This window comes from Zosterops lateralis (genome assembly GCF_965231275.1).
Source record: "Zosterops lateralis genome assembly, chromosome: 1".
Lineage (NCBI taxonomy): Eukaryota > Metazoa > Chordata > Aves > Passeriformes > Zosteropidae > Zosterops > Zosterops lateralis.
In genome coordinates, this window is record NC_139762.1 from 123,902,044 (window position 1) to 123,918,679 (window position 16,636).

Consider the following 16,636-nt stretch of genomic DNA (forward strand, 5'->3'; position numbering starts at 1 on the left):
TTTCCAGTGAGGTTATCATAGTTAAGCAGATACTGCTTTTGATCTTGGAGTCAGACTCCTGGAGAGTTTTGGCTATGAAAATATGCAAATGTTTCCATTGGAATGCATGGTGCATAATCAATCATGCCCAGCAGGCCTTAGAGATCAACAACACACTCTAATCAGAAGGCTGCCCAGAGCTATGTTCCTGGAGAGACCAGGCAAGAAAATCATTTAAGGATGAAAATACAACACCATCTGTACTATTTCTTTATAATGATGGTCAGGAAACATGGCTGAAATTCATTTTGCCCCAGCTTTCTGTAGGTATTCTACAATGACCTAAAGAGACAATGTCGGAGAGAATTCCTAGAGATCTTTCATTTATTTCAATTATTTAATATATTTTCCATTAAATTATAAAATAATTAGTAGATAAATATAGGTACAGGAATAAAAATTAATTTCACAGTAATAGAGCAGTATTTTTTAATATAAAAGCATCAGAAGATAGCAAAATCCAATATATTATGGTCATGGCAAATGTCACTGCTTGACAGCAGTGAAACAGAAGAGTGAAACAGTGAAACAGCAGTGAAACAGAAGAGCACAGCAGCCAGGGTTTATTGCACAATAACTATTTTAACACTCAGGAAGTGTTTAAGCAGCTGACATTTAGCTGTGGCTTGTCCTTTAGCAGCACAAACTATGTAGAAAAAGTTAGGTAATTGGAAAATTTATCTTTTGTTCTTTCTTCAGAGACTGTAACAGAGTACAGGAGGCCTGGGGAAAAGGAGGACAATGTTATCAAGAGGATAATACAAATTTCATGGTATTTCTAGGTCATCTAGCAGAGGACTAATGAAAGAAAACCCTGTTTGTTTATTCAAATGCACCTACTCATCAGAGAGGTAGAAGTGATGCCTGCCTTAGCGCCTTTTGGAACACCTGAAAGGACCTCCTCTGACTCTAATGCATTTAAGTTCTGAAGGGTTTCCAGCTAGAATTGGTCAAAATGCTTCAGTCTTAAAATGCCTTTAACACCACCACCATTTTTAGACATTTATTCTCACATTTAATTCAAAAAAAGAAAACTTCATCCCCTGCTCTCCACCACCCACCCTTCTATCCTCATTCTTCCAAGAGGTAGAAGCCATTCCCTGTGTACCTGGCCTGCACTGGGTCCCTCCTCACATCCTCACACCCACCGTATCAGCAGCCCAGGCTCTTTCATGTCTTTTTTACTGACATGCTTTGGAACTATGTGTCCATCCATGATGGTAACTAACTGAAGAAAATACAGATGAGCAAGAAGGTGCTGTTAACTTCCACACCTCTGCCTACTGGGGACATCATCTCTGATTACGTTTGACCTCTACAGACATAACTATTTGAAATACTGGCAGACCTGGGCTTGCTTCTGCTCTCCAGACAAGGTGATTAGTCCCACAACACTCTCTTTTTACAAAATGGCCTTTTACTATTCAGATCCATGGATCTGGCTGTGTTTGATTGCTGCTGTTTGAACTGGAGATCAACCAAAAGTATATTTTTCTTTCTCCTACAGATAACATCTCAATTTTCAGAGACAACTACAGTTCAAAGCCAAACTCCTTTTTCCAAGACTGCAGTCCTTTATGCATCAAAACTGACAATAAATTCAATATTTAAATGAAAAATCAAGAATTCAAGTTTCCTCATTATAACAAATAATTCATTTGCTCAAGCTGAACAGTTTCATTTATGCTTATCTGCATTTCAGAAGAAGGAACACGATTTAGCTCAGATAAATTTTGTTCAAATTGACCAAATTAAGAAATCTGAAAAGGGAAAGAATTAATGCTGTTAACTGTCATTTCATTTCTTGCATTCCAAAAATAAAAATTATTATGAAAAAGTCATAATGTCCTCCTGTCTTAATCCAAAAGACACTTCCAGTACAGGACATAAAATTGAGAGAAGCATCTGTAGTATTTTCACAAAATGAAATAAAAATGTAAACAATGAACTTAAAAATTCTACATCCAATAAAATATTTTACTGTAATTTCCATGCACCTGACTACCAATCACACAGAACACCAGGAGTCAGTTAAGAAATTTTTGCATTTTTAAAATTTCAGAGTCTATAAGCAATAATGAAAGCCCTGAAGCTGAATAGCTCCAAGAAACATTAAGCTGGTATTTTGCTGAACTGTTAGTTATTTTAGATACAGTGCCTCAAGGATTTCCATTCTTATTCAATGAGATCCTTAAAAACAACTAAAAAGGGATGGTCTTTGTTTCATTTTGTGGTCAAACTGAAGTATATTTATCCACCTCTTAACAGCTCTTCTGCAAACACCTTTTCAGAGCTCTTTTGGATATACTCATATGCCCCTGCTAATAATGAATCTGAAACTTCATATGATAAACTTCTGTCTCAAAATCACTTAAATATTGTCATGAGTTTAGTTGGATACTGCAAAATTTAATCCTATCTTTCACTTTGGCATCTGAAGTAAAATGGATTCCACTCAGTTCCATGAAGGTTTTAAAACAAAATAAATAGCAAGCTTCACTTTCACTTATTACTAGATCCTCTTTACAAAATAAAAAAAATGGGGCTTTTTTTGTAAAGAGGGTGTATGTAGCAATAAGAAATTAAGATCATATTAAACCTCTTATTTGTCCCACATAATTGTAAAGATTATCTGATTAATTCGAGATGACCTTCCACAAATGGGTATAACAAATCTGTGAAGGAGGGTGGTTTTTCTCATCAGAAGAGAACAGCTGACCCAACAATCCTGCCAGAAGGCAAAGGAACAAGGAATTCACCTCTGGGGAACATGTAACTCTCTCAGCATAGTCCTAGACAAAAGACTGGAAGGGGCCTAGAAAGAGGCAAGAAAGTTTAAATGCATGGAGTCTTCTTGGAGAACATGACTTAGAGATCAAACTGTGCTGTTGAGGAAGAGAGACTGGGTGCTCCCCTTCATTACAACAGCAAATATTTAGGAAGGTCTCCAAGCAAACATTTAAGTGTTCTTCCCATCAGTCGTGGACAAATGGCCCAGTAATCCACCTCAGCTTCCAAGCAAAACTTGAGCTTGACTGGAAATACGTAGCAAGACTGACCAAAATGTTCATTATGCTAAATTCCAGGTTTTTTTCCTACTTCACTCTTTTATTCTGCTAATGCAAGAGATCAACCTGCATGTCTGAAAACACACAACAACATAACACAGTAATTTTTATGCTCCAAACAAAATACATGCAGATGGAAAGAAAAACTTTAGAAGATACCTTTGTAAGTGAACTTATTTCCTATCATCTTAAGTATCCTGTGTTCACCACTGATGTCACGATTAGCCTTAAGAAGGCATTAAACATGTTTATTTATCCTCTTTTCCAGCTCATTGGAGAAAAAATCTTCATCCCTCCAAGGAAGGATGATCTTGTAGCTATAGAAAATGGGAGCTCAACTACAACTGCAAGTGGATTATCTTCATAAAGTCACACAAAAATACACTTAAACCCTGTACCTTAGCAGCCTGAGTTGTTAAATGGAAATGCTAACATATGGTTTGAGCAGAAGGTTAGCCTAGGTGACTTCCTGAGGTCCCTCCTGACCTATATTTTCTTATGATCCTATTTGCTTTGAGACACACAGGATGAATGAAAAGGGCACTCAAACATTACAAGGTTGATTACTAATGAAAATCTCAAATAAGTATGCTAACATTTTCAAGGATTTAATACATAGCTTTTTATTACGTACATATGGGGGAAGATCCTGTAAAAATGGATTCAGTGCAAGTGACATCTATGACAGCCAGAGAAAAACATCAAGTCATTGTGTTGTGGATGATGTGAGAGAACCTGCTGGTTATGTTAGTTTTCAGAAAGCAAACAAACTGAAAAACTAAACAGCTATTTTGTCTACAAATTTTTTAAGTGGAATCATAAACTTGCAAGGCCTTTTACTGAATTATGTGCAAGTAAATATACCAGGCAGATTAAGCAGAAATCTTTACAGAGAAACTGATGCAAACATGAACAAGTGTCTTGGGTTGCAATGCAAGATGTAACCAAAAGTATACATTCTATTACCATCAGTTGAACCGGGTTAGGGAGAGGTTTTCTTTATCTCTTCTATGACCCATTCCTCATAACTCTTGGGGAAAGGGGGAGGGTGTCTTCTGTCAATGGGCCAGCTGTTAAAACCACGTGGGGCAGTGTCCTTTATCTCTTCCACAATCTATCCTCTCTCCAGGGATATACCTGCTGTCAGTGGGTCATTGAGGTTCACTGCATGATTGAAAAAATTACATCATCCTATTGTGAGATGATCCACCCAGGGGGAGGAGCCAAGCATTTCTACCCAGATAAAATCTGAGATTCAGAACACCAGGACAGCCTGTTTCCACTGGATTCCCAGAGGAACACTGGACCCATCTCACCACCACTGCATCTTCAGAGAGAAACTACACCCTTCTACAGGATCATCTCTGCTCCAACAGAACCACATCTGTCACTCCAGGAGAACTTGACTGGACTGCTACCAACACCCTGACCAACAGGGCGGCAGGTTGTACTCTGACTCTGTCAGTGTTTTCTTTCTTCTTTGTTTTTTTGTACTACTACATTTTATTTTTTAATTTTCCTAGTAAAGACTTGTTATTCCTATTCCCATATCTTTGCCTGAAAGCCCCTTAATTACAAAACTATAATAATTTGGAGGGAGGGGGGTTACATTCTCAATTCCAAGGGAAGTTCTGGCTTTCCCTGGCAGACACCTGTCTTTCCAAACCAAGATAACAAGAAAAAGCACTTGTCATCTTGCAACACAGAATACCCAATGACTATAACGTGTCTGCAAGTATGACAGTAAAAAAATCTGAAAAACAAATTGCTAGCAGGTAAGATGATTCTGTGTCTAATTTAGAAGATTATTTCTCAGGGTGAGGCTGAGTCAACAATCTCTCCCCCTTAAGACATATCCTCTTCTCCAAGTACCACAGCTGCAGCACATTCTAAAAGCAAAAACAATGCAAAAGCAATTAAAAGTCCTATTCTGCTGATGCTCTCATTTTCTGCTACTATTCCCTCGCAGATCTCTCAAATAGGAAGGTTGTGACTGACTTTGGACTGCCTGGGCATAAACACTAATCTTAGCAGTTCATAGTGTTGTTCACCAAACTTGTATCTAATATCCCATTAAAAATGGCAGGGAAGAAAAAGGAATAAAGCTTAGAACAAAACACAACAAAATACCCCAACTCTCCTTACCTTGCTGGAGGCACATCAATATTTGAAGAAACAACCTTGCGCTTCTGTTCCAGAAGACAAACAGAACGAGTGTTTTCCTTTTCATATTCATGAGCTCTGTTCAGTTTTTTGGTCTCTGCTGTTTTTAAATCTTCCTCCTTTGTGGTGAACAGGAGAAACTGTTGGTCTGGCAGTTTTCGACTGATGTCACTTTTTGCATCCTCCTGTTGAAATGCATGGAAGGTCATTTCACGCTTGATGTTGGCTGCCTGAAAAATTGAAAGCAATTATTAAATTTTCCTCTAATTCTCCTAAAATGGGAAACAACCCACTATTACCCACAGGCATTTGCTTCTAATTAATTGTTTGAATTAGTGAACACAATTTCTTTATCCTTCATAAATTCTGAAACTGCCATTAATTTCTCAAAAACGTTGAAGACTATCCAGGAAAAAAAGCGATTTTTTTTCCATTTGATAAAGCTATCAACCTCTTTATGTTAAATCAAAAAGGTATTTGAATTAGAATGTCAGAAACCAGATTATAAACAACATATCTTTAATGTACACACATCTGTGCTGCATAACTACACAAAAGAAATCCTAGCTGACTTCCTCCTAAAATTCCAGGGAAAAAAAGTCAGAATTTTTCCAGATTAAACATAACCAAAAAATTAAAGTGTTTCCTACAGCCACATACTGGATTCTTTTAAAGCTGTACTTGTAAATGAGGGGTTTTCCAGCAGCAGAAAAATAATTTGCTGTGATCCAACTCATCTGCCAGAAGGCAAAGGGGAGCAAGTCACTGTGAGGAGATCTCTGTGAAGAGCCCATCCAGCAATAGTGGGCATGGACACATACCCAGCAGCAATGCCAGGTTGTCTCTTTGCCTGCCAGCACTTCCCAGATCTTCAAGTCTGCTGCTTCCCATATGAAAAGACTTCCCAAGGAAATAGGTATCTTAACAAATACACTACCACTCTGGAATACAATACTGGCATTTATAAAGCAAACTATTTCAGGGTTGCAGGGAAGACCCTGAAAACTCATCAGAACCAAGCCACTCCATCTTCCCAACAAGCAAACCAAAGCACAGGACCTAGATTCTCCTGTGAAATCCATTCCCTGGCCAGCTATACTTCCCCAGCTTCACACCTATCTGTGAGGTGACCCCTCCAACCAACCCGAACAGCCAAGCAAAACATGGCCTAACGAAGTGGCAGCTTCTTCTGCCTTGAGCAGAACTACTTCTACACACATGCATTTGCTTGGAGAAATCCAGGTGCCTTCTAGAGCTGGCAAACTGCATTTTTAAATATTTGTAAATTATTGCAGTGTTTGTAAATCTTTGTAGTGAAGATATCCAACCTGTATTGTCCTCAGATAGTACCAACGCCAATAAACCGAAATTCCTATGTCAGCTCTTCCAAGTTATTCCTTCTTTTTATCATCCAAAAAAAATTAATCAATATATTTGTGTATAGATTTATGCATTAAAATATATTCCTCTCTCCACAGATCTCTGTTTGTAGATTTCAAACCTTGGCAGTTATAAAAATAGTGCAAGCAATTTTAAGTTCACAGGAAAGCCATATTTGCCAAAGTAATTTTGCTGTATTCTGTAAAGTGTATCACATCATTAACGCATAACTATTTAGGAGTGATGACTTAATTGTCTCTAGTGCTTCCACTAAGGGGCTTTTAGCAGTTGCTTCAAGAATGAAACAAGAGTTATTACTCTATGAATGTAAACAGTAAAAAGAATTAGACGCTTTACACTTCACACACAAACAGATGACACATTTCCAAGAAAATCTGCCTGGAAGACAAAATAGTCAGCATGTGATCACACAGAATTAGGAGAAAACATATAAACAACACAAATTGAATTCTGATTTAATGATTTTTTAAAAAAACTTCTTAGATTTACAATAAGCCTTTTTTTTGAGTGCCTGAGAACCTCTGAGAAACTGAAATGCTGAGTTGCCTTCAATTTTCATTAAAACTGACTTATAAGTAATGCACTGAAGTAACGAAAAAGCCTGAAAATACCCAAGTTCCAATATCCAACCCCTAGAAACTACGTAATGCCAAACAAGGGTTTATGTAAGACTTGAATTCCATCCCCTCCACTGCTGCATGGTCTTCCCTTGCATGACCACACCTCCCTTCCTCCCTGCCCAGGATTTCCACCTCATCCGGTGTGCAGGACGGTTCTGGGCAGGGCAGGAGCAGCTCCACCCGCTGTGTGTGGCAGGAGTGCTGATGTGCACAAGTACGAGGCAGCACCAGCACTCCCTCCTTACCCTCTACAACCCTTAGAGCAGAAAGTGCCGAGAGCATGGGAGAGGGACAGCCTCCCTCATTTCCTTTTCTCCAATGCCAAACTGAACTCAGTTTTCATCAGGATGGTTTTAGTTATTCTTTTAATGGACTAAGTGCATGACTTTACCAAGGGAAAAAAGGTATTTTTGTCTTCTATTTACAAAATTGTAGGATTTTACTCAGTTTCAGCAAATATATTGTGCTATACATTGCTGAGTTTTCTTTACAGACCTAAGTATTGATGACAGAAGGTTGCAGGCTCAGACTACAGCTGCAAAATAAAGCTGAAATCACAAATAGCAGAATGCTTGTACTGTGATACCAGACAATCTATTATTATATATCAACTTTATCCAAATCCAGTTCAAAGACATTTCATATGTCAAGATGCCACAATTAACAGTTGGGCTCATGCACACATATGGAAGTGAGGAAAGACAAAAATCACAGAGCAAATGCTCAGATTGCAGAAGCAGTTTAGGTTCTTCAGCCAATGCCCAGGAAAAGCAGAAGACCAAATCCAACACTTAGACTAACTCTCTTCCTCTCCTTCAGTTTTCAACAGATGCTTGGAAATACTAACTTTCTTCTAAACTTTCCCTTAGGAGTGACTGCATGTAAAGAATCTTTTCTGCTTTAGAAGCAGGTGACCATGAGAGAAAACCAAGACTTTTCCTTGGTGGTCTTTCTCCAGTAGCTTTCTCCTACTCCACATGCAGCTTTTCTATTTTAAATCAACCATGTCTATGGAAGCCATTTCCACTGCCCTGTCTGGAAGTGTATGGTGTCTTTTGCTGGAAATCCAACTACCTATACAAGCAGCCATCGATGTGAGGAGTGCTGAGGGCCACAGTCATTTGAATGATCAGGTTCCTCACTTCCTGGCAAACACATGGATTAATGACCAGGACGCCTCTGATTTCAAGTGCTTCACCAGCACTTATAGTTCAGAGACAACACAGACAATTTCCAATAAATCTTTCCAGACAGTTAACTGTTCTGTCATATTTTATCAGTAACTTTATTTTTTTTCATAGATCCTTCATATTCTTTTATCCACTTGAGTCTTGTGGTGTTCCTTCAAGTCCAGAATGTTTCAGCAAAAATTCTGTGGAAGACCTAGTCCAGCCTATCTAGGCCTGTCTCACAGACAGACAGACAGAAGGTAAGACTTCGATACCATTTTATTTCAGCTTCCTTACAATACTTCACATTTCTCCATCCTTTGCTGCTCTCAAATTCCATGATTGCATTATTCCCTAATGGCTCGGCTCTTCTTGTCATCATACCTCCAAATTTGCCATCTTATTGCCATCTCCAGTATCAACTGCTGTTAAAACTTCTGTCTTTTCCATGCACTTGATGAATTATCACTCACACAAGCCACTTGATAACAGGCGGTTATTCTATGCAATTCGCTGTGTATTTTCACCCTTAAGCCATTAGCAACCTTCGGCTTACTTCCAGCAGAGTCCTTTACAACCTGGCCTCAGGCAATCAACATCACTTGGAAGTTCAGTCACAGAAACATAAGCTATAAAACATCCGTAAATTAAAAAAAAAAACCTAGCTTTGTTTCTCTCTGTAGTTACCTCCACCTGCCTTTGTCAATTTCCCCCTCATCACTACTGGGCAAGGGAAACTTCTGAAACTCTACTCCTTGGAAACAACCATATTATCCAAGCCTTCCCCACTGGAGCTCAAGCATGGGGCAGTGCCAGAGCTGAGGTCTGATGTGGCATTACTCCTTCAGTAATCATCCTGCAAAAACTGAAAACCATTTTGTGCTTTGGTTTCTAAATAAAAACTTTATTAAGAAAACCTTTCAATTTCTGTTTCGAAGTTGTGGAGACAATGGTATATACTTAGATTGAGGGGTTTACTTTTAACTTAAGGGTTTTACTTAAAAGCTTGATTCATTATTATTAAACGACAAAAGTTTAATAACCCATGTGACAGCTAAATGATTACCACAGTTACTATTTTCAGCAGTATATTATTATTTTTTTTTTTATTGCAAAACCTACCTTAACCTTCCTATAGAAAATTTTATGTGGTGGTATTTTGTCATAACCAAATTGCTGGTCCTGAACTCCACATCAAGACCATGCATTGCAATGTAAGTCCTGTCCAAAACGAGCATGCTTGACACTGACACAAACTGAGGAATTTAAAGAAGCTTTTCACTATTCCTTACAAATGATGTGCAGGCTGCAATTTTTCAGTAGTTTAGGCCTTAACTTATGTGCAGTCAATTTTTGCCCTACCCAGAGCACATCCTGATAAGATGCTGACATTGCAGTCAAACCTCAGTCTCCTCCAATTTCAGTTAAATTTCAGCTTGCATTTTACCCTGAACAGCAAAAAAAATATTGATCAAAAAGACAACTCAGGCACTGAATTGCCTGTTCAAAGGATCAGCGAACACTAGAGTAAGTAGATCTATCACATTTATATGGAAACAAAGAGACTCAGATTTGACAGATTTTTATGTCAGCCCTTGAGTACAACCTGACTGGACTTTTATCACCTTCCCTTGCTTATGGTACACTGCTGCTTAAAAATGGGAGTTATTTATCTTCAAATAGTTCACTACCATTTAACAGGCATTAAGATATCTGTGTTTCCTATACAATGGAAAGCATTAAACTCCCATGACTATTAGTATTATTTGCCTCTTTGTGACGCAACTGTATGGAAATACATCTTCAAATGTGAAAACTGACTCCTACTCACGTTCTTCCAAATTTTCTATTTTTTTTTGGTGCAGAACCTGTGGATTCAGGTGGGCGCAGCAGGAATAAAAATGTAATTTTTAACAGGCTTTGTAACAGACTACACAGACAGATGGAAATACAACAAACTATTGAAAGAATTGCAACACCACATACCATGCCTACTTTGCTGCCAGTTTTATAGACAACTCAAGGGCTGATTTCCACAGGGCAGCTGCCCAGCACAACAGAGCACGGCCTCCCAACCCCCTGTGATTCGGTGCAGCCCCTTCCATGAAGCTACACTGATTTACACCAGATGAAGAAGATCTTACCACAGTTGTGACCACATCTGCCTGCCAAGAAACAGGCCTGCACTCACAGCCTCGGCACAGAGAGGCTGCAGCTCACCATCAGCCCCCTTAACCTTCTGGGGGGGACACTGGCTAACTTCTGTTTCTCCCCATAATGTCTGCTGGGATCTGGAAGGACTAAGACATATGAGAAAGTTGAGCATGTTCCTTCCATGCACACTTTGAATCTTAGAGGACTGTGTAAAGTAAATAATCTTCCAGCTGTGGCCTATTTTGTGCCATTATGTTTTGTTCACACAGATAACTAAGCTAATTTTACAATAAAAGCAAAGAAGTACCTCTAAAACCCAATAAAACTATTTTACAAGGGTGAGGCAAGTATCTGCAGAAAAGCTACCTGCATCCAAAGCTCCCTATAAACAAACACCAGTGGAAATACATTTTGGGAAACTAGCTCAGAGTAATCCCACTTTATCTTAATAATCCTGAAGCCATTGTCATGTTTCCATTTTTGTACAAACTTCTTTTTCTCCCTCAATCCATAAAGCTGTATTTCCTTTACTTCACTTACAGACTGCTATAACTGGACTCAATTCCAGTGTCACTTCATTCCAAAAAGAACAAGATTCCTCACAAGCCACACTAGGCTGGTTTCCAGAGTGGGAAAGGCAGGGTTGAGGTGGTGGTATGTGTGTGGGGGTGTAACATGCTAATTAAAAAACAGGTATCAAAAAGCCCCACCCCACCAGCCATCACCCAACTCACTGCTCCAATTCTGGCTATTTGCATTGTCAATAGATAAATAATTTTAAGTTAACAGTGAGTCCTAGGCCTATGCACAATATTAACACTGTGTAGCTGATAAAGAAGACACAGTTTTGGATGTGGATTTTTGATTTCCATCGGATTTACTATGTAATCAGTTGATCTAATTCCATCAAAAAACTCTTTAGATTAAACACCAATTAAAAAACCACCAGATTAGACAGATTAGCTACGAGAGGGCACCAGCCAACCTGCTCTATAACTCTGCTGCTTTTCATAAACAGTTTTTTGATTCTGGCTTTGTGACCACCTCTTTCTGTTTTCTAAAACAGATGTAATCATCCTAAGTGTTTGGGACTGCCAATAAAACTCTCAACTGGAAAGAAAACAAAAGTCCCAGGATTTTTTTTTTTTTTTTTTTTTAATTAAACAAGGCTTTAGCAACATTTTTGATCCAGTGCAGAACAAACAGGCAGCTCAGTGGGGATGTGAAAGAAGGAATCAATACATTTCAGCCTAGCATGTTAATGGGAAACAAGAATGAAATGTGTGTATGTAACATGACATACATTTAAAATGTTCAGCCAAAACAAGAGCTCAATAACTGCAAGGCCCTTTTCAGGCCAGCCTGAACAGCCAGGCAATGATGCTCGAGGGGCAGGGATAAGCCACTTTTTCTCAACAAGAAAGAAATCAGGAATAAAGTTCACAACAAAACACAACAAGCAAAAACGAGAAACACCAAACCTGCTACCAAAATTAAATGCAAGTAAAAAATATTTAAATTAAATCCCTAGAAGGACAAAGATTTTGGTTCACTCATATTGCTTCATAAAATATTTCCAGTTCAGGTTCTTGTAACAGAGGGGTTTTTTTACATAAAAAGGCTCTAATTTTTGACATTCTAAAACAGTGTCCTCACTGGAAGGAAAGAATGCATCAAATTTCCATTTTGCCAGAAATCTCTATTCATACTGAAACACAAAGAGATAAGACAGATTCTCGTAATGATGCTTGGAAATAATCTGCCCTGAATTTCAATGTATTATTACATTTTCGAGTATATTTTGCATTTAATTACTCGCTTCACCAGCAGTTGCTCATTACACATAAATCACATCAATCTAATCACTCTACGCATTTATAAATTGTTGGTCTCTAACAATATAGAAAATAATGCATTTTAAGGTCACTGTAAGTGTTCTTTACAATATATAGCACACATTAATGTACAGTAATGTACTATTCATCTTCAACCAGGCTAGAACAAAGTCCCTATCTTCATTTGACTGAATATAGAAAATCACAGAATATATTTTCTATGTATTAAAACACAATTCTAAGCATTTTAAGTTGCCTGGATTCACGATAGAGTGTTATGCAGCAAGAACTGGGGTCAGTAAGAAGTTTCTACCCTCCCATCATCCTCACATGTATATCAGCACTTACCTGGCTAAACCTAACTCATTTACAAAATCCACGTATCCCAGCACCAGTTTAAGGTGTTTCTGAATTATAGTGAATATACCCAGATGAATGACAGAAACTTTCACTCCCACATTTGAATTCCAGTACCCAGCCCAGGGACCCATTGTACCCCAAATAAAACTACCACTCCAACTTCTGACATCTGAAATACTGCACTAATTGGCACAGGAAGCATAAATGTTATTAAAACTGGACAGAAGGGTCTTACTAAGATTACAAGGGGAGACAGCAAGGAACACTAGGAATTCATGGTCCTTTCCATACACCAATGTCCATTATTGGGTCTGAACAAAAACTATTCAGAGATATTTGTGCTTTTTTCTCTCCAGCACATCAACAAATGAATGAAGATGTGGAAGTATGGTAGCTTTCTCTCCCATCCCATATGCAGGCATAGTAAGTTCCTCACAGAAAAGTACATGACGTAACTTCTAACATTATCAGACACCAATCAGTAACAGTTACCAAATTTTAATACTAATTACTGAAAGCATGCATCTTCAAAATTTGCTTGGAATGTTTCAGCCTCAAAGAAATAACTCTGTGTTCTGTGTCCTGGCTGTGCTGCACACACAGGGGTGTGACCTGCAGTCACCACTCTGCAAACTCGGCTACCTGGGCTCCAACTGGACATTGTCCCCCAGGCTCGGCATCACTGGCAGGATCTCAGCAGAGATATTTCTGCCCTGTTTTCCTTTTCTTAAATAAAACAAGTGCCTGAGAAACACAGTGCCTCTAAATATCTAAAAATATAGATGCTACCTTGGAAAGCCTTAAACAGGAGGAAAGTGGAGGGTCATAGTTGCAAAAAACAGGTTCATTTTTTATTTAGGAATTCTGTCGCTTCAATCTTTGCCAAGCATGCTCATCACTGAGTGCTTGCTACTCCACCACACTTTCAGCAGGACTTGCAGGCCAGGAATGGCTAGTCATAATTGCCTTCCCAATTACTGGTTGCACAAAAAGTGAATTTAAAATTAACTAGAACAAATTATCACATTTTTTTTTTTCTCACAAGGACCTGTGTGCCTGGCCCTGCAAGTGGGAAGGAAGGGTTCCTGCCAGGGAGCAGGTTCCCCTCGCCACTCCTGCAGTGAAAGCGTGTAAGCAATGCCCAGTGCCACCAGAGCAACCTGTGGCCACACAGAGAACAGATGAGGGCCTGGAAATGTGTGCCCTGGGCTGGCCAAGGAGAACAGAAGGAGAAAAGAGGTGGGTATGCTTAAGTCTTGCTGGTCACCTCTGGGGAAGCCTAAAAACGCCTGGAACTGGAGACAAAACCAAGCATGATAATGTGGGGTAGCAGGGAAGTTCAAATAAACTTTTCTGTTCTTATTTCTATTGCATTAATAGATGTACTTAGAAGTTGCAAGTAGTGAGCAACATCAAACCAGGTGATCCCAATGCACTGACTGAAGTTCTGAAAGCACGTCAGGGTATTTTCTATGGTGTGCCTGTGAATATCTATTTTATGTGAAATGGTGATTTTACTTGTAAGATGCAGAAAGAGTCCTTAAAAGAACCCAGTGGTAAAGTACCTACTGTCTTTGCTGCCCCTAGTTTTGATTCTGTCTGGATTAAAACGTTGTACACAACAGCTAATGTATCTTAATACAGCCTTGTGTATGGACTGTCTTACTGATATATCAATATGGCCTTTACTAGCTGAATTTCATGCGTAAATAAAATACCTTTTAACTATTTCAAGACCACTGTTGAAAATGTACAAGACATTCCCCTTGTTTCTCTCTTCATCTACGAGCTGATGGTCTGGGATCAGTAAGGATGGCAGCAGCTCAAAGAAATACTTCTATAATCTCATTCAGGATGGAGCTAGTAAGAGCTCACAAAAATCAAACTATAGGGGCAGTGGGGAACTCCCCACACTTAGTAGAAAGTTTTGGAAATGCTGCCTCATAGCTCCTCAGTAAAAAACCTTGACTAGTTCATCTGCATTTGAAAGCCCTCCTCCTCTTGACTGGATAGAGATATATAGCAGGATATTTTTAGTGAAAATAAAGCCAGGCTGGCTTTATTTTCAAGATCTCTTGCAATTAAGATACAGAGGTGTGAGATTTCTGAGGTCAAAAGTTATTGTCGTATTTTGAAAACAGCCACCTGAGACAAGACATTGCAGATCTTAGATCACTTAAAACAGTATGGAAATGCAATCCACTTCCCTTTACATCCTGGGACTTCGCTCTTTTTTGTTTGTTTAAATTATGGCATTTCAGTGAAATTAAACCAGAGTAGTTCACAGATGTATGCAACTGTTTTACTTCTGAATGAAATAGGTGCTGTGAATGAAAGGGCCAGTGCTGATCCCTCATGCTGAAAGCCTGGAGGGGATATTACAAGACAAAAATTAAGCACAAGTCCTTATCTCTTCTAACAGATCTTGAAAGTAAAAAGCATCATCCCTCAGTGATCCCTCAGCAGAGTAGAACAAGCAAGAAGCACAGCCTCCAGTAGCAGATTCTCCCAAGTCTGGGTTCAGCTCGTGACAAAAACATGTAGCAGTTTTTTTGTTAAGATTAGGAGAGGTGCCAGAAAAATGAGTTTATTTTTGTGTCTGACTATACAATAAACAGTATCACAGAGTTACAACTCATTACCCTGGAAGCAACAGAATAACATCAGTAAAAACATGCAGAGGCGAAAGGCGACCTTTTCCAGCTGCTCCAGAAAACAGCCCTCTATCAAACCACTACAGGGACGTACTAATCTCAGCGGAGAAAAGCCTTCACAAAGAACTTGAAGGGCCATCAGGCCCAAAGGTAAGTACAGTCCAACTGCCACATGGCTTCAGTCCTCTAAAGGATGAAGGCTTGCTCCATTTCTGACCATCTCTTTCCTCCGTATGCCTCTCCTAGCTGTCATTTCCCATCTTTTCCTCTGTACTATCAAGATACTTGTCTTTGATCCAGCATAAGTGAAGGACACCAGAGTCTACAGACACTGCTGCATGTGTTTTCCACTCTTTCAGTAGCCCACAAAAACACACAGTAAATTCTGGCACGAGCACAAGGCTGCCCATGAGTAACTGGAGTTGGAGGAAAGACAGAAGGACAGAGAGGGGAACACTTTACCCTTTCTGGAACTGATGGAATATAAACTCCACAAACTCCATCTGTTTCATCCAGTGGCCAGGCACAAAGTCCTCTATGCTACCCTTGCTGCTGCTCCAGCAGAAAGACCTACCAGCATGGAAAAAGAAATGCCTGCAACATCAACCACTTCTCTCCTGCTCTGAGAAAGTAAGGACAATTGTCTGAAACACTGTTAGTCACACAAGTTGAAGCAAAATATCACTGCAATCCTTAGCAACCACCAATTCACCCTTCTTAAAATGTCACTGCTTTTTCTGTATAGCTCTGTAAAAACAGATGTGAATGGCTTTCCATGGCCTCATGGATCACCACTGACCTAGACCTAAAGGCAGCAAGGACTGCATCACAGTGTTCTCTTTAAAGTATTTTAAAGTAGAAAAAATAGATTTTTGTCCTCTGGAAGTACTCACATTTCCCATCACTGCACTATAGAAAGAAAACTGTTGAGAAATCTGAGGTAAAAAGCATTTTGGATCCAAAGAGAGTTTTTTACACCTTTCAAAAGAGATATGCATATACACACAAAAGATCAGGTTGGCTCAAATGTTTATCTTGCCAGCTTTACAAAGTCCAGTTTATAGAAGGTGATTGTTCAATTTGCTCTCTATGTCAGTATGATGTAGGCATCAGCCACCTTATCTGCTGAAGCAGAAAATAAAATTTAAGTAACGATCCAATCTTGACTGCTTG

At 39.0% G+C, this 16,636-nt stretch overlaps 1 protein-coding gene across 1 annotated transcript in view; it reads right to left on the bottom strand.

The window, feature by feature from the left end:
• Positions 1-16,636, bottom strand: part of ZNF704 (zinc finger protein 704) — a gene marked incomplete at its 5' end in the record, with an annotated part of 85,313 nt that overhangs the window by 60,755 nt on the left and 7,922 nt on the right. Inside the window, one exon of the mRNA XM_083861211.1 lies at positions 5,253-5,500. Coding sequence (XP_083717337.1) covers positions 5,253-5,500 — 248 coding nt within the window. The remainder of the gene's footprint in view (positions 1-5,252; positions 5,501-16,636) is intronic.